This window comes from Prionailurus viverrinus, chromosome D3, assembly GCF_022837055.1.
Source record: "Prionailurus viverrinus isolate Anna chromosome D3, UM_Priviv_1.0, whole genome shotgun sequence".
Taxonomy (NCBI): Eukaryota; Metazoa; Chordata; class Mammalia; order Carnivora; family Felidae; genus Prionailurus; species Prionailurus viverrinus.
The window spans coordinates 74,925,216-74,949,354 of record NC_062572.1 but is presented as its reverse complement, the minus strand read 5'-3'; the positions used below and the strand labels follow the sequence as shown (position 1 = coordinate 74,949,354).

At 39.7% G+C, this 24,139-nt stretch overlaps 1 protein-coding gene across 1 annotated transcript; it reads right to left on the bottom strand.

Annotated features, from left to right (window-relative positions):
* Positions 1–11,246: 11,246 nt before the first annotated feature.
* Positions 11,247–23,414, bottom strand: LOC125149208 (cell wall protein DAN4-like). Its single transcript, XM_047828025.1, has 5 exons — positions 23,339–23,414; positions 18,803–19,103; positions 18,516–18,643; positions 14,887–15,060; positions 11,247–12,131 (listed from the first exon to the last, which is right to left on the bottom strand). The coding sequence occupies exons 3-5, from the start codon at positions 18,606–18,608 to the stop codon at positions 11,253–11,255; spliced, it is 1,146 nt and encodes a 381-aa protein (XP_047683981.1). The 5' UTR covers positions 18,609–18,643; positions 18,803–19,103; positions 23,339–23,414; the 3' UTR covers positions 11,247–11,252.
* Positions 23,415–24,139: the final 725 nt, after the last annotated feature.

Sequence of the window (24,139 nt, the reverse complement as noted above, 5' to 3'; positions counted from 1 at the left end):
ATCATTATCTTTTCTTATTTTAAATACTTTATTAATATTTTGGGGTCAAGATTACACACCATCAAATGATTATGACATTTCTTTATTAAATATCTCCATGTTTCAAGCATATAGGTGCATCCTATACAGTTACCCTACCACAGAGCTTTTATGAGGTATAGAAATAAATGCTTATAGATTATCAGAGCTAAAAGGGACTAACAACTTACCTAAAGCAATCTCTGCCAGTTATTTTTGAAATAACAATACTGAAACTAAAAGTGGTTCAGAGACTTGCCCTTAATAACACAGTGTAAAAAGTGCTGGCCGTCCAATTGTCTCTCGCATCTGTTATAAATTAAGAAATACTTGAAATAGTTTTTAAACTGTTAAAAACTATACACTATAGCACGCAGGGACATACTATATGAATAGAAATAAAAGATTTGTAATTGCCAATGAGTAGTTGATGAGTTTTCCTTAATAACTAGAGGTATTCACTCCTTTGTGTTTGTTTTGTTTAACATTTATTTATTTTTGAGACACAGAGAGCAGAGCACAAGCAGGGGAGGAGCAGAGAGAGAGACAGACAGACAGAATCCAAAGCAGGCTCTAGGCTCTGAGCTGTCAGCACAGAGCCCAACATGGGGCTTGAACTCATGAACCATGAGATCATGACCTGAGCCAAAATAGAACACTTAACCAACTGAGCCACCCAGGCACCCCTGTTTTATTTTATTTTTGAGAGAAGGAGAGCACATTCATGAGCAGGGGAGAGGGGTGGCAGGGAGAGAGAGAGAGAGAAGAGAGAGAGAGAAAATCTTAAGCAGACTCAATGCTCAGCATGGAGCCCAACATGGGCTCAATCCTACAACCCTAAGATCATGACCTGAGCTGAAATCAAGAGTTAGACAGTCAACCGACTGAGCCACCTGGCGTCCCCATTCATTTTTTGAAGTTAAAAATGTTAATAGAATTTCCTATAAAGACTGAATACAAGACTCAAATAAATAAGCTATCAAAATGGAAAAACAAATTCACTGGCTGTTTTCCAAGAGGATTCAATATTCACCATATATTTTCCATGTCCTTTCTCCATTCTTGAACATTGACTACCACATACTTAACTCCAGGAACATTTTTCAATTTGGTCATTGCTCTTTATATCTGAAATGTTAAGAAATAATTGAGTTGATGGATATTACTATGTTATCAACTATGGCGCAACTAAGATGAACTAAATTAAGTAATAAGCTGTTATTCCCCAATATTCACCTAAGAGGAAAAAGTAAGGCAATAATTAATACAAAAAACAAGATAACCAGTCTTGTCTCTGGAGCTATTGTAACTTGCCTCCTGGGCCTCCAGACAGTAAAATTCTCAAATTATAGGTCATATTCTTCTACCTTTTAGCAACATTCCTCATTTACCTTTCCCTCTAACTTTGGGGACATCTCCATGAAATATTCTGGAGCAGGTGGCATTTACCACTGCTTTCTTTCCAACAAATCATGGCCACCTTCCCTCCCATTTTTGGCATCTTCCTTAGGGATCCATAGATCTCTGTTGATTGGGCTTTCACATTTTCAGACTTTCCTCCCTTGCTCTAAACCTTTCCAGAAAAGAAAGGTTTCCAAAGCAGGAAAGGCTTTTCTGCTCCCTCAGCTTCCAGAAAAATGTGGTACTATCCTGAGCTCACTTCCTCAGGGCCCCAACTCTGAGAGCTGGTGAGTTTGATATACAAATAACTGTTAATATGCCCACCAAGGTCCCCCATCTTTCAGAAGGGAACTAAGAAATGTAGTGCAGGGGAACTTAACTAAGCAAGGATCTTCCAACATCTTCATACTTAATCTTCATACTTCAAAGGCAACCTCTGCTTTACACAAGTAGGGGTGTTCTTGTTACTCAGCAAAACCTAAGTGGCGAGGGCTGGAGTTTAGAAATAACTGTCAATTTAAAAGCTAACAGTCAGCATCCAACACAAGTACCCAGGGAGATCTCACAAAAGTGGCACAGAAAGTTCTTGGTGAAGAACGGTCTCTAAAGGGGGGGATGGGTGAAGTAGGTGAAGGGGATTAACAGTGCACTAATAAAAAATAAATGGCATATGAATAACATAAGTTTTTAAAACTGACTCTTAGACAGTGAGTAATCAAAAACGAATTCAAAAGTAATTTTCTTTTATGATAGATGTATCATTAGCACTAATTGAGGAGGTAGAGATCTATCTAATTTAATACAGCTCAATCTTCCAATGATAGAGCTCAGACATGTAGGAGACCATCTATTCTAACCCTGACATTCACAACTGAAAACATCTAGGCTCCAAGAGAAGTGACACAACCAGTATAATAATCATGGTCAGAAGCTCTCTGTTGTCTTTCAAGCTAGGAGCCACCTATTTGTCCCAGCCCAGGATGAAGGGCAGAAGTCCATTAAAGGGTCCATTAGATCTTCTTTTGAAAACAAAGAGAAGCAAGTAAATCAAAGCCCAGAGTTGAAAAGGGATAGGATATTTTTGGAATGCTCATCCCTGGGTCTCACACCAGAGTAAGGAAATCTGAAGGGGTGCTGTATGCTGCTTAGACAACTCATATACACCCAAGTCTGAGAACATCTAGTTTAGAAAATGTTTTAAAGAGAATTCTCTGAGACATTTAGGAAGAAATATTTTGTGGATGTGAAAAATAACCCTAAGTTTTCAAATTATGTGGCTAATGTTTATTTATTCATTCAACATATGCCAGGCATTACGCTAGATGTTAAGTGAACAAACAACGGCTCAGCCCTTTTGAAGCAGTACCAGAGAGGGGGGTGTGTGTGCATGAGTGTGTGTGTGTGTATGAGTGTGTGTATGTGTGCATGTCTGTGTGTGTACGTGCTTGCGTGTGTGCATGTGTATGCGTGTGTATGTGTGTGGCTTAACCTTTTCAAAGCCTTATCATAAATGTATTTGCTATTGTTAGCTGACGAGTTCTAATTTGAATCAACTAAAACAGTGTCGTTACTTGTAAAATATACTGGCGATGAAAACATTATGGAAGAGGGGAGAAACTGGGGGAAAGATTGGTCCCAAAATCAGTATAACACAATGCCTGCCAAAAAATGAATCTTGGGGCTGCAGGCTATAAAAATCCATGTGAATGAAACATTTCAATCATACTGAACATTGATAGTAATATCAGCAAACAAATGATACTGCACTTGAAATGACCACAAATTAGGCTTTTTTTCCAGGCTGCATACATGTTAGACACACTACTAGTTATCCCTAATTACCGTTCTCTCTTTCACTTTCCTAATAGGCAAACCCCAAAGTTTTTAGCTGGGTTCATGCCTGCCAACACTAGAGGCTACACTACCCAACTATCCATGTAACAAGGTGTGACCTTATGACTGAATTCTGGCCCAAGGCACAAAAGCAGAAGATAGGTATACAACTCCTGGGTTGTGTCCTTAAGAGCAAGGGGTATGCCCTTCTTTTCCCATTTCCCTTCCCTTTTGTGTGACTATAGATGGGCGAGTGAGCCATCCAATAACATAGAGATTAGGGCAATATTCTATGACCAGAAGAGCAGCGAGCTGAACCTTGGACCCCTAACTCCTTAATAATGGAGAGCTATATAACATATGTAAATATGGAGAGCTTCTATAACAGCTGAATTATATCCTTCATAATACGCTATCTTACGATGATATGGAGATATATCTCGATTTGGCCCTGGAGCACCATAACCAGAGAGTAGACAAAATTGTGCATCTGTAACTTATTTGGATAGCCTACAGAGGAGTAGGTAAGTTCTGATACTCGTGTGTAACTGGAATGTTCCAGTTTCAAAATGCCTAATTAATTAAATTAATTTCAAAACAGTGAAAAGATATGTTACTATGAAATTCATATGATCTCTGTCTTCTCAAGGAACACTCCTTATGCAGGTATTACTTACTACCTTACTCAAGAAGCAGAACACATCTGGTTTAATATAAGAGAGCCTATGGGTAAATCCAGGATTGTCACTTTGCCCAACATCAGGGGTGCTTTTGCTTCTTGTCTTGTGAAAATGGTGGCTCTTGCAATTAGGTTTCAAATTATCTTCATAGTCATATTTTCTATTACTGGGTATATTTCATAGCAAAGGATATTCCCCACGAAGATTCTTCAACCTCCGGTGAATTTTCAGCCACAAGAATTTGGCAACCTTACTAAATTAATCCAGTAGTGAAAGTGTTTTGTATTTGGCCATTCTTTAGACAAAAGAACTGGGTGGTTTCTTTCAAATTCATCTATTAATGTTATGTCTGATAGCTTTATTTTCACCCACAAGAAAAACTCAACTTAAATTTCACTTTGGTCTGAGGTCAGTTAAAACATCTTTGGTCCACTAATTGGCTGTGTCCAGTCCATTCTCTTATTTTTGGCAATTTTCAAGTAAAAGGATCGTTTTAGGTCATACCAGACAAGACATTTAAAAATATAGTGCAGTTAGTTGAATCATATTATTCAACTAATTTAAATGTATGAAAAAAATCATTACAAACATATACCAAGGGTACAAAGACATTTTCAACAATGCTTTCATAATTGGTATTTAGTCTATTAGTGCTTTGCATAAAATCATTAAATGTAGAAGTTAGGGACGCCTGGGCGGCTCAGTTGGTTAAGCATCCTAATCTTGATCTCAGTTCACGTCTTGATCTCAGGGTCATGAGTTCAAGCCCCACATTGGGCTCCATGCTGAGTATGGAGCCTACTTTAAAAGAAAATGCAGATGTTTAAAAAAGAACAATTTTATGTATTCTTTCATGTGATTATAATAAAAGATAAGGGTAGCTCTCTTTTACTCAATTTGATTCTCAATATCTATGGCAGATGTCATCTCAACAAATTAGAATTAAATGAAGGGTTAGTTAAGTAACATCTTGGACCAACAAGATTATCAGTACTACTCAACATAGAACCAAGCAACTGTCTGACCCATATCGGTGATTTTTTTCTAATCTACATTACTCTACATTCCATTCTAAGTCTACTTAAAAACATCAAATGCATTTTTATTGGTAGAATATTAGAAGGGTTCATTCAATAAATGTTTATAGAGAATGTACTACTACCAGACATTTTTGTGGGCGATGGGGATTTATACAGCAGTAAGTAAAACAGACAAGTGCTTGTCCTATTAGAGTTCCCATTCTAGTCTTATTACAGGCTGCACTACTTGTAACATTTGACTTGTGATTCCAAATTTCAAAGTTAATTTATTTTTTTTAAGGTTTATTCGTTTCTCAGAGACAGAGAGACAGAGCATGACTGGGGAAGGGGCAGAAAGAGAGAGATGGAGACACAGAATCTGAAACAGGCTTCAGGCTCCAAGCTGTCAGCACAGGTCCCGATGCGGGGCTTGAACTCACGGACCGCGAGATCATGACCTGAGCCGAAGTCAGACGCTTAACCAACTGAGCCACCGAGGTGCCCCACAAATTTCAAAGTTTATTTAAATAACAGTTGTGCTTATGGGGAGCCTGGGTGGCTCAGTTGGTTGAGCATCCAGTTTCGGCTCAGGTTATGATCGCCTGGTTTGTGAGTTCGAGCCCCGCGTCGGGCTCTGTGCTGACAGCTTGGAGCCTGGAGCCTGCTTCAGATTCTGTGTCTCCCTCTCTCTCTCTGCCCCTCCCCTGCTCATGCTTTGTGTGTGTGTGTGTGTGTGTGTGTCTCAAAAATTAACATTAAAAAATTTTTTTTAGTAATAATAGTTGTGTTTCATTGCGAATAACACTCTGCTTTTATAAATGCATACATTATGTTTGAGTTAAAAGGACCCCAGACATCTAGGTCAAACTCCAGTGAATGAAAGTGAACTCTTACCCCACTCTCTGTGTGCCACTTGCAGTGATCGGGGAGTCCAGCCATTTTCTAGGGTTCAATATTCCTTTCTGGGTTGACTCTCCTGCGACATCATTCTTCTCTATGTTGAGTCAAAGTCTTCCTCTCAATAACTTCAACTTGTTTACCCTGGTTCTTTTCTTTAAGGAGAGAAATGAAATACATCAAATTCTTCTCCCACATAAAACGTAGTTATTTTGGCACCACATCGCGTCCCTCGTCATTCGTGTGTGTGTGTGTTTAACCTACTTCTTAGGAGGCAAAAGGGAGTCATCGGATTATTCTTTTTAATGTGCGAGAGGTTGAATAAAAGCATCATAGCACCATCTATTGCTGCAACATGTCACTACAACGTCCTAAATGAGTCTTGACACCTGCTGCATCAGCCATCTGGACTCAATAGGGCATATGTAGTGATTTGTCTCTTAGAATGTGAAATGGGCACACAGATGCTCAATGTAAAATTCTTTACGTCTCTTTGTGTATTTGAAATATTTCCTAGTTTGAAAAACAGCATGGCTACAACATAGCAAGTGTTATATAAGCGAGCACACAATGATGTTTGAGGGATAAGCAGGGGCTAAACTTAAGGTCTCATGGGGCATGTTATGTTTTAGCGACTTTCTCTCTGTAATACCATCAGCACTTACTTAAGCCTATCAATTACCAAAAATTTAAATAACAGAATCCAAATTTGTAAGTTTATTATTATCTGCATTGCTATTTTCTTTTTTATGAATTTTCTCCAGCATTTCGGCAGATAGCCCTAAGTACATGTTTACTCAAAGTATTTAGTTGGGTTCCTTTATAATGTCACTGTAAAAAAAGAGTAGAAAACAAATTTTTAATTGAAAACAGTGATAACACATCTGTTAATATTCCTTAAAAACCAAAATGATTTAATAGAAAATGAGGGGCACCTGGGTGGCTTAGTGAGTTAAGGGTCCGATTCTTGATTTCGGCTCAGGTCATGATCTCATGGTTCATGAGACTGAGCCCCACGTGAGTCTCTGCACTAAGCATGGAGCATGCTACAATTCCCTCTGTCTCTCTCTGCCCCTCTCCTGCTGTGCTCTCTCTAACATAAATTTTTAAAATAAAGAGAAAATCAAAGGAAAATAATTTCACACAATCTAAAAAGAAAATGTGGTACTGGCACTTGGGTGGCTCAGTTAGTTAAGTGTCCAACTCTTGATTTCAGCTCAGGTCATGGATCTCGAGGTTCATGGGATCGAGCCCCACAACAGGCTCTATGCTGACAGCATGGAGCCTGCTTGGGATTCTCTCTCTCCCTCTCTGTCTGTCCCTCCCCCCTCTTTGGTGGGCACATGCATGCTCTCTCTCACAAAACATTTTAAAAATAAAATGTAATACACAAATGTATTTAATATACCCTTATCATATACAATGTTCTTTCTCTATTACATATGGAATTTGTGTATTAAAGACTAAAACTTCGGAATAATAAAAGACTATACTCACAGTAACCTTTTATTTAATCATAATAGGTTTTCAACATAAATACATACATTAGATTTACTTTGTGTGAAAACTGTACTAAAAATTCAAAAAAATAGAGACTCTCCACATTAAATGATCAGGTCTAATAAATGATAATATTAATGTTTTGGGAGTGAAATTCATTATCATTATGATGATAGTTGAACTGGTCATTAAGAAAATCTTGTGTTAGAAGTAGGTATGTTGGTAACTGTTATAGTTCTATGTTGGCAGTTATTGGCCATGGAACCACCTATGGTGTGAATAATAGATACAGGTTCTGAAGTGGGGGTGATAATAGTGGATGTTAGGATTTAATTTGCAGGTCTCCTAACTACAGCTGCAATGGAAGAGGTCATTATGAATTTGCCATTTCTGAGTGATGGTGTGACTTACTGGATTTACTGGAAATACTGGCAGCATTAGTTCAGAGGAGTAAGTAATGGAGAGTTTGAGTAACATGCCCATACAAATTATAGTGCTTATAGATTCAGGTGAAAGGTACTGAAGGGTTTGGTGAATTTTTGTCTGTTGTATTAGTACATACAGTAGAAATGGAATTGTAGAAACGGTTTGCGTAGAAATGGTAGTATGACTGTAAGACTGACTGATGCAGTGCCTTCTATCATGAAATTTCAGTAGAAGTTATGGTGCCAGCATGCTTCATTAATGTAATGCTATTATTGTGGCTAAGGACTTATCTGAAGGGGTGGGGCAATGGCTAGCTGTATTGAGATAGATTATTTAAAATTTGTGATTGTACTTTCCATTAGCAGGTAATGTTGGTCATAGATCATACATTCAGCTAAAGTCACTATGGTGTTGTGATGGGAAAGTTCGTTGAGTTGGTAGCATGCGTAGTTATTTTATTTATACTTGAGGTGGTGGCAGTGGAGATCGAAGGTGATGTTTTAGTGGAGTCAGAAAACAGACTAGATTCAGTCATTGAAGTGGAGGTGGCTCTGGCAAATGATGTAAATTCAGTCGAGAAGCCAGGAGGAGTACCTAGAAATCCTGTCAAACTGATAGTAATCATAGGTCCATTTGAAACAGGAATGATTCAGATCTTACTGAAAGTTGTTGGATGATTTATGTAGTTGTACCTTCAGTGGTGGTGGGAGGGACTGCCAATGTGGATTGGAAAGAGCTGAATTGGTACTGTAATCTGATAGCAGAATTTTCAGTAAAAGTTATAACAGTCATAGATTCAGTTAATACAGTCCCGGTAGAAATGGCCGTGGGCACAACCAAAACGATAACGGCAGTTGTGGTGAAACGTTCCGTTGAAAGACAATGCTTGGAATTATGGTGGTGGGTTCAGCTGAATAAAAGGTGTTGCCGTTGTGCTTATGACAAGATGAAGCGGTGACTGCTGTGGTGGTTACAGATTCGATACAAGCAACAGTGGTGGCCACTGTGGTTCTAGCCTCGGTGGTGGTACCTGCAGTCATTGTGGTAGTGGGTTCAGTAAAAGCAGTGGCTATTGCTGTGGTTGTAGGTTCAGTCGAGGCAGCAGTACTGGCTGTTGTGGCTGCAGCCTCTGTGGTAGTACCACTCTCAGTCACTGAAAAAGCAGTTCAGTGGAAGTGGCGGCAGTTCCTGGGGTTGTAGGTTCAGGAGAGTGGTCTAAAGTGTAGTGGTGACTGTGGTGGTCATAGGTTCGTTAGAAGTAGCAGTGGTGGCTGTTCTAATTATAGCTTCCGTGGTCATGCTGGCAGACATTGTAGTAGCTGGTTAAGATTAAGTGGTGGCTGCTGTGGGGGTCATAGGTGTCGCAGAAGCACTGACAGTGGCCATGGTGGTCACAGGTTCAGTAGAAGTTGTAGTGGCAACCATGGTGGTTGTAGCCTCAGGGGTAGTGCTGGCAGTCGTGGTGGTAGTCAGTTCAGATGATGTGGTGGCCATAGTGGTGGTTGCAGGTTGAGTAGAGGCAGGATTGGTGGCTGTGGTGGTTGTAAATGCAGAAGTGGTATTGGTAGCCATGGTAGTTGTAATTTTGGTAGAATTTACAGTGGTGGTTGTAGCCTCAGTGGTAGTGCTGGCAGTTACTGTGGTAGTCAGTTCAGATGCTACAGTGACTGCTGTTATGGTACTAAGTTTGGTAGAGGCAATAGTGGTGGCTGTGGCAGTTGTGGGTTCATTAGAGGTTGTAGTGGTGGCTATGGTGATTGTAGGTTTGGTAGAAATTATAGTAGTGGCCGTGGTGGTTGCAGGCTCAAGAGACACAACTGTGGGCGCCATGGTGATTATAGGTTTGGTAGAAGTTGTAGTGGTGCCTACAGTCATTATAGGTTCAGTAGAAGTGGTACTGGTGGCCGTGGCAGTTGTACCCTCAGTGGTAGTGCTGGCAATGGTTGGGGTAGCCAGTTCAGATGAAATGATGGCTGTGGTGGCTGGTGGTTGTAGGTTCAGTAGAAATGGTAGTGGTGGCCCTGCCGGTTGTAAGCTTGGTAGAAATTATAGTGGTGGCTGTGGTGGTTTCAGGTTCAGAAGTTATACTGGTATTTGTGGTGGTTATAGCCTCAGTGGTAGTGCTGGCAGTTACTGTGGTGGTCCGTTCAGATGAAGTGGTGGCTAATGTTGTGGCAGTAAGTTCAGTAGAGACATAGTGGTGGCTATGGCAGTTGTGGGTTCGGTAGAGGTTGTGGTGAGGGCTGTGGTGGTTGTACCTTTGGAGGAAGTTATAGTGGTGGCCATGGGGGTTGTAGGCTCAGTAGAAGTTACATCGGTGGCCATGGTGGTTATAGGTTTGGTAGAAGTACTAGTGGCTGTGGGTAGAAGTAGTAGTGGCTGTGGGTTTTGGTGGAAATTGTGGTGGTGGCCATAGTGGTTGTAGGTTCAGTAGAAGTTATAGTGGTGTCTGTGGTGGTTGTGGCCTCGGAGGTAGTACTGGCAATTATTGTGGTAGTCAGTTCAGATGCTGAGGTGGCTGGTGTGGTGGCTCTAGGTTCAGTAGAGACAACAGTGGTGGTGGCCATAGCGGTTGTAGGTTTGGTAAATGTTGTAGTGTTGGCCGTGGTGGTTGTAGGTTAGGTAGAAGTGGTAGCAGTGGCCGTGACGGTTGTAGCCTCAGTGGTATTGCTGGCAGTTACTGCGGTGGTCAGTTCAGATGCTGTGGTGGCTGCAGTTGTGGCTTTAAGTTCAGTAGGAACAACAGTGGTGGCTGTAGGGGTTGTAAACTTGGTAGAAGTTGTAGTCATGGCCGTGGTGGTTGTAGGTTCAGTAGAAGTTGTAGTGGCTGTGTTAGTTGTGGCCTCGGTGGTAGTGCTAGCAGTTATTGTGTAGTCAATTCAGAGGAAATGGTGGCCATAGTGGTTTTTGTAGGTTTGGTAGAGTCAGTATTGGTGGCCATGGTGGTTACAGGTTCAGTAGAAGTTGTAGTGGTATCTGTGGTGGTTGTAGCTTCAGTGTAGTGCTGGCAGTTACTATGGTGGTTGGTTCATATGCTGTGGTGCCTGCTGTGGTGGTGGTGAAGTTTGGTAGAGACAATAGTGATAGCTGTGTTGGTTGTAGGTTCATTAGATATAGTGGCGGCCATGGTGGTTGTAGGTTCAAGAGAAGTTTTGATGGTATCTGTGGTGGTGGTGGTGGCATTAGTGGTAGTGCTAACAGTTATTGTGGTAGTGGGTTCAGATGCCACGGTGGCTGTTGTGGTGGTTATAGGTTCAGCAGAGACAACAGTGGTGGCTGGGCGATTGTAGGTTCAGAAGTGGTTGTAATGGTGGCCATTGTAGTTGTAGGTTCCATAGAAGTTGCAGCTGTGACCATGGTGGTTTCAGGTTCCACAGAAGTTACAGTGGTGGCTGTGGCAGCTGTAGCTTCAGTGGTACCACTGGAAGTTGTGATAGTTGCTACTGATGAGGTGGCAACTGCTCTAGTGGTTGTAGGTTCAGTAGGTTGTAATGGTAGCTGTGGTGGTCATAGGCTTGTTAGAAGTCGTGGTGGCCATGGTGATAGCAGTTTCAGTAGAAGTTGTAGAAGTAGCCTTGGAGGTGGTAGGTTTGGTAGCAGTTATAGCAGTGGCCTCGGGGGTTGTAGGTACCGCAGACATTATAATGGCAGCTGTGGTGATTCTAGCCTCAGTGTTAGTGCTGGAAGTTTCTGTAGTAGTCAGTTCAGATGAGGTAGTGGCCGCTGTGGTGATTGTGGGTTTGACAGAGAGAGTGCTGGTGACTGTGGTGGTTGTAGGTTCTGTAGAGGCAGTAGCGGTGGCTGTGGTGGTTGTAGGCTCAGTGGTTGTGCCGGTAATCTTTGTGGTAGTGGGTTGAAGTGAATCGGTGACTGTTGCTGTGGCTGCAGGTTCAGCAGAAGCAGGAGGAGTGGTCTTTGTTGTTTTTGCCTCAGTAGCATTGCTGGCAGTCATTGTGGGATTTGGTTTAGTTGAATTGCTTGTTCCTGCTGTCGTTTTAAGTTCAGTAAAAGTGGGAGAAGTTGCAGTGGTGGCTGTTGCTGTGAGAGTGTCAGTAGAAGCAATGGTTTTTGTACTAGTTGGTTCTCTTGAAGTGCTAGCAGCAGTCATAGTGATGGTAGTTGAATCGGATGTGCTGGTAGAATCTGTTATCGCAGTAGGAACTATAGTTTCAGAAATAGTAGATGAGGTTGTCCCGTGGTTTTGAGGAAGCTGAATAACAATGGAGGTATTATCATTCTTCCCATTATACACCAGGCACTCTATGAGTACTCCAATTGTTGTTGTTATAGCACAGGCTAAGAGACAAGCCAGGAAGATCTTCCAAAGAGACCGGTCGGTGAAGAAATTTTGTGTCACCTGGAAAGGATTTAAATAAATTACTGCAAATGAAACCAGATGTTTCAAGAAAAACTAATGCCTTGGATAATCTTTGTATATATAGATTACTTCATTGAAAGTATGTACAAATATAAGATACTATTCTTAATGGTGTCAGTGATATATATTGACTTAATTTTAAGTTTTTATTTAGGAAAGACTTTGTCTTTATACTGTGTTTAATACAGGAACAAAGAAACTTCCACTGACTTTCATGCTTTCTTTTCATATATCTGCATCTCAAAGTAAGAAAACAAATAAATGTCTTCCTGGAAATTCCTTTTTCTTTCCACTATCAAAAGAAGTCTCTATACGTGTTGGTGGCTCCTGTATACTGTGACTTGAGGGACCCCAAAGATCTAATTAAGTTTTCTACCCCTTTGGGCATTTCCTAAATTTGTCAGCTTTGGAGCCTTCTACTTTAACAGCATTAATTAATGCCTTATCCAATTTCCTGGCTAACTTTTCACACAGGTTAGTATTTGGCAGCATGAAATTCAGAGTCTGAAAACATTTGTGAAATCCACTTTCTGCTACCACCAGCTATTTTCATTTGGTAAGATGTTTCTGTGACCCTATTCTTTCATTCATCTATAAAAATTTATATAATAAAATTAGAATAAGGATTAACATCAGTAAGTTTACTTTGTAAATTCTAAAGTACCATGCATACATACTTTGTTATTGTAGAGGAAACACTGCGTAGTGTAAAACACGTAAGTCTTGAGATCAGAGAGTCTTTAATTTAAACACCATACCTCTAATATTCTGAGCATGTTTCTTAATTTGCCTATCAGCTGGACTTATATCAAAATTGGGGATAATAGTATCTACCTCAATGTGTTAAGAAAATTAGAACAAGAGGGGCACTTGGGTGGCTCAGTCAGTTGAGCATCTGACTCTTGGTTTCAGCTCAGGTCATGATCTCATGGTTTGGTGAGTTTGAGCCCCACGTCAGGCTCTGCACCAGCAGCACAGAGCCTGCTTGGGATTCTCTCTCTCTCCCTCTCTCTCTCCCCCTCCCCCACTCATACTGTCTCTGTCTCTCTCAAAATAAACTTTTTAAAAATTGAATAAAATTAAATTAAAAAAAAAGAAAATTAGAATAAGAAATATCCTTCATAATTAGATTTTTGCAGAAGGTAGTACACTGCAGTAATTAAGAGCATAGGCATTGGAGTCTAACAAATTCAGGTTTAAATCTTAATGCCACCTTTCACTGGATGGATGGAGATATGTGGAAATTTGCATTATCATGCAAAGCCTCAATGCCCTCACATGGATAACATCACCTATTTCATAGGGTTGATATAAATAGTAAATAGTAAAACTGAGTGCATAACATTTTCCTGACATTTATTAAATATTCAAAGAAACATTTGGTTTCACTAACTAGCCCATTCTTATCCCTTTTCTCATGACTGAAAATAGATCACTAAAGGAAGCAAACAGAATAGACACCTCTGGAGCATGCCAAGCAGCTCTTGAATGTCCCAAATATGGGACACGGTTTCAGATGATAAACCTCAGTTTGGGTGTTGTGAGTGGTGCTTACTAGGCAATCAGGAGCAGTGCAAAGGCACTGGGTACCAAGGCCAAAGGAATTCAGGGCACCAAATAAGAGAGCCCAGAGATAAATGGTACCTCCTGTCCCATGTCATCTAGGCCTTAGAAAGGAAGTTAGAGGTGAAGGAGAGGAAGGCCTATGCTCATTTCTTAGATAAAAATGGCAATTACCATAATTTTCTGTTTGAATCTTCCAAAAAAAAGGAACAAGATTAATGGAAACTCATCTAAAGCAGACTTCAGACCTGTGCTCCAGTGTCATTAATTGCCACCAACTGGCTATGTGAATTCTTACAAAAACATTCTAAACTTCCACATTGTTTCCCACGTGTGGCTAAGTAAAGGCAACTAACGTAACTCAGTTCTCTGAATCATCAGAGTCATATTCCCTAAATAATTCTCATCAAAATTATTCTTCCACAATGTCTCTTAACATAGAGTTTGTCTTCTCTTAATTTGTCACGGTCTCTTCAAACTATTTCCACAGCAGGATTAATCAGAGGAAGGGTGTAGTCCAGAGCTAGAAAGCACTGAACCAAATTGCCAAGATCATCAGCAAAATCAAGTTCTTCCCTTGCTGGAAAATTTCAGACCTTAAGGTGAAGAAAAGAGAATAACAAGTAACAGTAAGGAATATAGGAAATCTGCTTCTGGACACCAAACCAAGATGGTTCTAAATGGTTTCTGAGTCAAGGTTGAAAACACATGAGGTCACAACCAGGAGGTCAACAGCAGCCCCACAGTCAGGCTGAGAGGAAGGAAGGGAAGGAGAGTGAGACCCGTAGACTAGATCCCCAGGGCCTTAGCACATGACTTCACCTTCCATTGAGCGAGGGTTACAATGTTATTCACGGCCAATGCAGTTGCTGTCACCATCTACTCAGCCCTCCAAACAAAGGGACCTCAAAACTTTGCTTTATTTCCTTTGACCTTATATATTGTCTCTCTTTTGTTCTATCAAGATCATTAGCTCCTTAAATGATGACCCCCATAAATCTACGTCTTCCGCATTCTCTCTCAGTGACTTGACATGTTCAAAAGATGATGTACATTTTCAAAAGAACAACAGTAATGTTAATTGATTGGATGTTTCTCCTTCAAACTATTAGATCAATTATCATATGGGTTACATCATAACCCAGAGAAACAGTGTTGCCCCAAACATTACCTGACAACGTTGGGATTCTCTGTTTGGAAATGCTGAGTGTCCAAGGGTCCCTGTGTCAGCGCAGGCACCAGTTAAATCAGTACCAGTCACAGTTACATCACCAGTCACATCAGTTGATGTTGGAAATTGACATGCTGATCTGTGAGCTTCATGGTTTCTTAGGTTCAGGAATGACTGTGCAAAGAATGGGGAAAAAAAGAAGCTACTGTATTTGATGCCTGAAGTAATATATTCTGACAAATATAAATCATACTGTTAAATATCATGACATATCTATTCAAATAAGATCATGTGAGCCCTGATTAAAGGAATAAAAGAACACATTCATTATATTTATTCTCAAAACATGGAAATCTAGTGACATCATCCTAAGTTAAATTTAATTATTTTATACAATTATTGAGGTTAAAATCCAGGAATACGCACTATCTTTCATCCTCTTCACATTTAATACATTTGTTAAATATCATTACATTGCAAGCTGGTGTAGGGAGATCATATTAAAAAAAAAAAAGGGCCACTATGAAAATTCTAGAGACCTTAAGGCTTATCAAGAACAACTCTTTTGGGTTATATTCAAAATGAGAAAACCAAGATCTAAAGAGGTGAAGTGAGGTTCTGGATTTAGCAAATTGCAAAAAGCCACTTCTCCCACTACAATAAACAAACAAACAAATGAAGAGCTTTGAAAAAACGGAAGTCAGATTATTTAAAACTTAAAAGAAGAAGCTTTTCCAAAGTTGAATCTTACATCATAGGCCATCTTTTCTGGGGACATTTGTGGAGCCTGAGCATGAGTCTATGGTTCTGACTGCCAAAAGAAGTCAGCAAAACTTTTGGTATTCATGTGAGGCTGACCGGACTTATTTGAAAATAAAGGAGCCCCAATGTAAAGTATCTTTAATGTTCCAGGATAGCTCCAGCCGCTAGAGGCCTGGGACAGAAAGGCAGAGTCAAGTCTACAGCAGTATCATAGTAAATAGAAGATAAATAAAGTAAATAGTAAATAGAAGATAAGTAGGAGAAAGAGACTTAACCACAAACACAAGACTGGTTTCCCCCCTCAGGACATTTGTCAGACTTTGAGGCTTCTGGAAACAGGAAGCTAAAGAGTTATCTTGAATCCTCTGAAGATCAGTCTCTCAAAAATATAGGTACAAATATTCTTTAAAGAAAACAGTAGTAAATAAAATCCAAAAATGTATAAAATTCCAAAAATTTAATGACCATTTATGATGAAATTTCTGGGCAAGCTAGTAATAGAAGGGACTTTCCATAATATGATAAACAGTAGCTCCATGAAACCTAAAGCTAATGTCATAATTAATGGTGAAATATTTCATACTTTCCCCCATGAATCTGGGAAAAATGCAAGATGTCCACTTTTACCACTCCCATCCCGTATTACATCGGAGGTCTTAGCCAGTGCATTTAGTTATGAAAACAAAATGTGTTAAAATTAAAAAAAAAAAAAAAAAGAATAATGACATGACTGTGTTTATAGAAAATCCAAAAGAATCTACAAAGAAAATAGTAATGAATAAATGAATTAGTGAGGTCACTGGATACATGGTAAGAATACAAAAATCAATTGGATTTCTGTAAAATAGCAAGAAAACATTTGAAATGGAATTTAATGTACCATTTAAAACAACACAAAAATCGGGGCGCCTGGGTGGCTCAGTTGGTTAAGCGTCATGATCTCACGGTTAGTGGGTTCGAGCCCCCCATCGGTCTCTGTGCTGACGGCTCGAGCCTGGAGCCTGTTTCAGATTCTGTCTCCCTCTCTCTCTGCCCCTCCCCCACTCGCACTCTGTCTCCCTCTGTCTCAAAAATAAACAAACATAAAAAAAAATTAAGACAACACAAAAACATCTAGAAATACATCTAAAAAGAAAAATACTTAATCTCTACATTAAAATCTCAAATGATTGCCAACAAAAATTAAAGAACACCAATATAAAAGATAAAATATAAACCATGTTCATGGATTTGAGGAATTTAGATATTAAGATATAAAGTCTCACAAATTAAAATGAAGATTCAATAATCTCCCAGTCAAAACTGCAAAAGTATTTTTAGTAAAAATCAATAAGCGGATTCTAAAAATTTATATAGAAATGCAAAGGACCTTGAATAGCCAAGATAACTCGAAGAGCAATGTTTAAGTACTACAAAATTTCAAGGCTATAAAGCTAAAAGAATAAAGAGAGTGTAGTAGTGGTACAAGAATGAATAGAGCAATGGAACAGACTAGAGTCCTAAAACACACCCACAAATATAAATCACTTGATTTACCAAAAAAGCATCAATTCAGTAGAGACAGGATGGTTTTTACAATTATCTGTACAGAAAAAAAATCTCCATATTGAAAAAAATGTTTAATCCTACTTCCTGCCATATATAAAATGAATTTTAAGTGGATCATAAACCTAAATGTGCAAGTGAAACAATCAAGCTTCCAGATAAAAACATTGGACTTTTTTTTTTTAGTTTACTTATTTATTTTGAGAGAGTGTGCACAAGCACACAAGAGTGGGTGAAGGGACAGAGAGAGACTCCCAAACCAGCTCCCCTTTGTCTGCACAGAGTCTCATGTCGGGCTCGATCCCACAAACCATGAGATCATGACCTGAGCTGAAATCAAGTTAAGGTGGCTTAACCGACTAAGCCCCCCAGGCACCCCAAGGACCTTCTTATCTGAGTATCTTGACACTATGAAGACACAGGGAGAGAGTTGCAAGGCTAGAAGGACCATGAAGAACATCTTCAGGGGGTGGAAGTGCTGACCTAGAATCAAGAGAACAATTTCTTTGCCTTGTAATTTCCTTGTTAGGGCATGGGGACAAAAATGCTATTCCTCACAAAATGTAACTGTCCGTTCAAACTTGTACTGATCTCACTCAGCACATTTCCACGGCAGTTCCCATTATCAAGGTCTCTACTCAGACATGCACAGTCACATAAAAGGCAGTCATAAAACACACGGTATGGAACCATTTCTTCTAAAAACATAAATAATAGTCAAATAATATTGTATACAATTGAATTCTAAATATTTCATCTGAATATAGTTCTTTACCAAAAAAAGAAATTCATAAGTAATTGAAGAGGCCAATCTGAAAGATTTACTAGATAGTTTGCGGCTCAGGCTTAGACTTCACTCATAGGATTACCACTGACATTCAAAGACACATAGAAATCTTTGAGCTATGGCAAATCTATACATGATACTAAAAATTTAGGCAGTTAACACAAAAATCTATATGCCACATTTAATAAATACAACTCGTTAATGCAATCAAATGCAGATTTGTTGGCTTACGCTTGAATTATGATAACTGCAGGGATTATTTAAATAGGGTATTAAATTGTTACCCCCAAATTGCCAATATCCTAGATTAATAAATATTAAAATAAATTTCTCAAGCATGTATGTACTGATACGCAGAAATGTTTTATTTTCTAAGCAGTAACAATATGGCTAAAAATTGGCTCCCATGTAAAACTTGTAAGAATTCCACTTTGGGAAGAACCATGTTGTAATAAAGAAATATTAGAGATGTACACATATTGGAAACAAGACTCTGGGCCATCAGAACACATCACAGTGATGCCACAATACTCACTGGCTGGTTTTCAGAATGTTCGACATTCACGATGTATTTCCCATGTTTTCTGTCCATTCTTGAACTGCCGGTGTCACAAGCTACCAGAAACATTTTTCTGCCTGTTCACTGCCCTTTATACCTGCAACCTTGAGAAATAATTAAGTTGATTAATATTAAATCCACTATGAGACATCACTGCCAGTGTGGATTAGACTAAATAACAAATCATTCTTCTTTATAAGGGATCCACCTTAAAGGAAGAAGTGGGGTGTTAAGCAATTACGTAAGAATGCAAGAAAATCCACCTGTATAATTACGCTCTCGGTTCTACTCCACCAGGCAGCCCATCTAGTAGAAAGAGCAACCATACAATTCTCTCTTCTATCGTATCTTCCACAGAACTCTTCCTTCTGACTTCACGAACAGCTCCAGACAGAACTCCGAAATAAGTGAATGGTGCCATTGTTTCTTTACTAACAAGACGTGAACGTCTTTCTCCTCTTATTGGCGGCAACTTTTAGGCACTCAGGACCCACTGCTCTTCAAGTCTTGACCTTCACAGGTCTCTCCCGAGCTCTGAATTTTTCCAATCCATTCTCTCTGCTTCTGGAAAAAAAAAAAATCAATCCAACTTGGTTTATACTTCCTTAAACCCTAATTGAATATAGTTGATCTGATGAACAAATCTCTGTAAATGTTTTCAACGGGGTCCCTTCTCTTCCCTTCTGTGGGAACTATCTGGCATAGTTTACCTAGAAGATTACTTCTGATTCTGCTTATAATTTAGTAACAGGCTCTTCTAACTTTTACAAATTATACTCAAACGTAAAGGACTTGTTTTCTTATTGTAGAAGTATCTTTGGCAAGATCTAAAACACAACTGGCAAGAGATCAGTAATTTTTATCCTCAAATGCAAAGTTATCAATCAGTTCCCAACACACGTATCCAGAGAATCCCAAATAAAATTGGTACAGAAAGTTGTTTGTGAAGAATAGTGCTTTAAAAAACTAAAAATCTACAAATAACTCCAGTAGTAACTAATCCATAGAAAATTTCTTGTAAACAAAGCAACAAAGTACTCATTTTTTTGTTGTTGAAATGTCTCACATAGCACTTTTTATCTGTCAGATTATGTCAGGTTTAAAGATAACAATTACTCGATAATAGAGCAGCAAGAGGTCTGAGAGATCTTGTAAGTTCAGCCTTATCATTTTTTAAAATATTTTTAAAAACTTATTTATTTTGAGAGAGAAAGAGAGTGGGGAGGGGCAGAGAAAGGGGGAGAGAGAGAGAATCTCAAGCAGGCTCTGTGCTATCAGCACAGAGACCAATGTGGGGCTCAAACCCACGAACCATGAGATCATGACCTGAGCCAAGATCAAGAGTCAGACGCCCAACCAACTGAGCCACCCAGGGACCCCCAGCCATGTCATTCTAAAGGTGAGGAGATTTGTGTCCAGAGAGGGAAAATGATGCAACCAACTGCGTGGTGCCACCTGGTTTCCTTTTGGTCTGATAACCCCTCCAAAACTAGCTTATTAACAGGAACTTCATAGAAAGATGGACAGCCTCCCAGGAAGTCAAGCAAATGTCTTTTTGAAAACAAGCAAAACAGACATTTCAAAGACCTGGAGTCGGAAAGGATCCTAGAAGGGATGCCTGTTCTAGATCCAGAACCATCTAAGACTGACTAAACAAGACTATCAGGGACAGGATCTGGGAGTCTGACTTTCTGGCCAAATGTCAAGTAATCCTTATCAAACAATGTTTGAAAAGTAATTTACTAAACAGTGATCCCAAGGTGATCATGGGGTATCTTCAAATCTTTAGGAAGAAAAGCATGTGTGTGAAGAAACCTCAGTTTTCTTAAATTAAAAAAGGGGTGAGTTTCAATTGCTCATTCATTCAACAATCACTACTGAGTCCCTACTATACCCAAGCATGTGTCATGTGCTGAGTGTTCAATGGCGAATAAAAGACTCAAAATTCTTGCCCTCCTGGAATATAGTAAAACATATATTATGTATTAAAACACTTTTTTGATAATTTCTAAAGGTCTCTTATAAATGCTTCCTTTAGCTATAAGTGTCCATGGCATCCACAGAAGCACAGTAAAATGGCCCTGGAATCTGCAGGACATAAAAGGTGTGAAAAATCTAGGGGAAGGTTTTGTTCTAAGAAGGAGTGGGAGGCAGTGCTTTATACTCCATGCTGAACCCAAGCCAGTGAAACAGTGGCTTCTGAGAGTGTACACGTAGAGTGCTCATATAATTTAACACTCCAAACCAAAATACTTTTGAGAGCAAAAGGAAGCAATATCAATAATTTAACTGAACAGAGACAACACTGTTCCATGCAAACTAGGACATGTGGTCACTTAAGCTATAAGGAATCCATGTGAATGAGAAGATTCACTAGTACTAAACATAACCATTCAATAAGCCAATGAATTTAAAAATAAATTTAGTATCTCTAGTGAACACATACTTCAGTTGAATAAAACACATATGTTACTTGAGTTTTTAACAAAGCTAGTGTGGCTTGGGATGCCTGGATGGCTCAGTCAGTTAAGCGTCCAACTTTGGCTCAGGTCCGTGAGTTCGAGCCCCACTGTCTGTGCTGACAGCTCAGAGCCTGGAGCCTGCTTCAGATTCTGTATCTTCCTCTCTCTCTGCCCCTCCCCCACTCATGCGCGTTCTCTCTCTCTCTCTCTCTCTCTCTCTGTTTCAAAAGTAAACAAACATAAAAAAATTTTTAAGCTAGTGTGGCATCTAAGACACACATACTTAGATAGTTCAGTGGAGTTCTATAAACATTAAGCAGATAAAATTCCACATTACATATCAAGAAGTCACTGACAAAACAGTATCAAGGCTCTACCCTCACTATCGTTAATTAACAGTTGCAAAAGCCAAGGTAAGAATGAATAACAAGCTTATTGGGTACAGATTTTCAGTATAAAATTCAAACTTTCTCTATTTCCAAAGAACACATTGTGTTCTTTTACTACAGCTTAGAGCAGCGCCAGAGCAGAGTGCACCTGGGTGATTACAATGTGCAAAGAAACACAGGTAACTCTCCCTGGTATGCTGAGCATCTCCTACTGAAGCTCTTTGATGCCTGCAGAATTTTAAGCCAAAAGTATGTGCAGGTCTATCTATATTAATTGAGAGCGGTCTACAGTCCTTTAACAACCAGCAAATTGTTTTAGCCCAAAGAATGCAGAGCCTGTTAAACACCGTCTGTTATAAAATGAACCACGCTCAAGTCTTTAGGCTCACAGCAAAATTAATGTATTGATCAAGTTACCCACTTCAGACACTCCATAACGGAAATGTCACTACAATTTGATTCTAATCAAAATACTTTCATATTTCTGCTTCGGTTTCTCAGTGTGATGACGACCAATATGATGGCTCCAGCTGTCTCATCTTAATAATTTTTTTTAGGCCAGGTCATGATTATAGTTCATTAGGTGCTGAATGGCCAAAATGATAACCAAACAGATACCACATTTAAAAGACTTCATTCAGTACAGTATTTAGATTTTCATTTCCTATTAATTTTAACTTGATAATTATTCAAAATAGTATTATAAAAGAAATTTTCAAGCATCAAGTCAAAATCAAACTGATGCTGGGGCGCCTGGGTGGCGCAGTCGGTTAAGTGTCCGACTTCAGCCAGGTCACGATCTCGCGGTCCGGGAGTTCGAGCCCCGCATCAGGCTCTGTGCTGACAGCTCAGAGCCTGGAGCCTGTTTCCGATTCTGTGTCTCCCTCTCTCTCTGCCCCTCCCCCGTTCATGCTCTGTCTCTCTCTGTCCCAAAAATAAATAAACGTTGAAAAAATAAAAAAATAAAAAAATAAAAAATCAAACTGATGCTAAGACTGCAAAAAAAAAAAAAATGATCAAAGTGGGAAAATGAACAAACTAAAAACTATCTGCATATTTGTTCAAGAAGCTTCCTCTCCTGCCCCGCCCAGCAGGAAACAACTTAAAGAAATTCAGGGGTTATTTTTCCTTCACATCAAAAGAAGGCTGAGGAGGGTAGCTCAGATACTGATGAGTGGTAAAGAAATAAACATTTCATCCATGTCTCTGGGGACACTAAATGGCCACTACTCCACACCTAGGTGGCTTCCAATTCAGCCACATCTGGTCATTAATATTATTAACATTTCTTGTGAAGGGGCACCTCTCCTAGTGCATATCACACTGATCTTTTTTTTTTTTTTAATTTTTTTTTCAACATTTTTATTTATTTTTGGGACAGAGAGAGACAGAGCATGAACGGGGGAGGGGCAGAAAGAGAGGGAGACACAGAATCGGAAACAGGCTCCAGGCTCCGAGCCATCAGCCCAGAGCCGACGCGGGGCTCGAACTCACGGACCGCGAGATCGTGACCTGGCTGAAGTCGGACGCTTAACCGACTGCGCCACCCAGGCGCCCCTCACACTGATCTTATCTAATCCTCCTAATATCCTCCTGAATTAAGTATCATTACCCCATTTTCCTGATGAGCCCTGAGATAAGTTTGTGGCTCCCATTCATCCACCCAAGAAATGGTTATTAAATATTTGCTATATTCACTATGTCACATTAGATGCTGAAAAAAATTGGGGGGACGGAGGAGAAGGAAAGATACTTAGAAACTTAATCTCCAACGGATAAAAAAAATACAACCAGAGACTCTGGTGACATCCCTCAGAATATATGAAGGCAGCATAGTTGTTCACTGGCAGCAAGAGAGGAGTGGCGCTTAATACTTGTGAGAGGATGGTGGGATTTACACCCAAAATATCAAAGATTTAGAAATTCCTGGGCAGAAGTTACGACTTACTAGCTCTGCAGACTGCCTCTCTGTCTGGGGTTCAGGCAAATCATCAGCTTGAGAGAATCCAAAGAAAAATATCAGGACTTCTCAACAGGTGCAATTCAATTGGAGAAGGATCAGGAGTTTGAGCATTCGTTGCCATCTATGTCATGATTTGCCTACAGGTAAGCAGGATTCTAGCACCTGGAGAGATGAGACTCCAGTCTTTAGAGATGAGAACTAAAAAAGAAAAAGACAAGGTTTCCAGCTATATTGGGGAACCAGGGGAAACAAGGGGAGACCCAGGATGATCTCAGGCCTACAGAATGAGCCATAGAGAGAGGACTTAAACTTGTAAACTCTAGTGTCATAATTTGGTTATCAGATCTGGGGCACTACTGAAAATTGGGATGGGCACTGACCCCCACTTCACAATGGAAATACTAATCATTCATGCTGTTTGTCAAATGTTCCAGCTCAAGCCCTTCTAGCATATAATAGAATTGTACTTTCTGTCTTCCTTTGTCTCTTCTCAGCCTCCTCAATATAAGGTTCATTCTGGCCAGCGTTATGAGTAGAGAAGTGTGTCACTCAGAGGCTAGAGCATTTAATGCTGAGACAAGTCAAGTCATGCTCAATGGCAGTGTTCTACAAGAGGCCAAGTTCTATTACCCTGAGTCCCAGAATAAGGATAATGATTAGTGAAGCGAGCCTACAGGTGACCTGTAACAGGCAAGTAATATGACCAAGAAATACATCTTTGTTGCCATAAGCCATTGCAATACCCATGTTGTTTGTTACTGCAGCAAAACCTAGCCCATCCAGACT

Bases quoted from the DNA above. Each gene is read 5' to 3' on its own strand.
- LOC125149208 (XM_047828025.1), bottom strand. From the start codon at position 18,608: ATGTTTCTGGTAGCTTGTGACACCGGCAGTTCAAGAATGGACAGAAAA. The intron at 15,061-18,515 runs GTGAGTATTGTG...TTCTTTGCACAG, and splicing joins AACATTCTGAAAACCAGCCA to TCATTCCTGAACCTAAGAAA. The intron at 12,132-14,886 runs GTAATGTTTGGG...AATCCTTTCCAG, and splicing joins GAGAATCCCAACGTTGTCAG to GTGACACAAAATTTCTTCAC.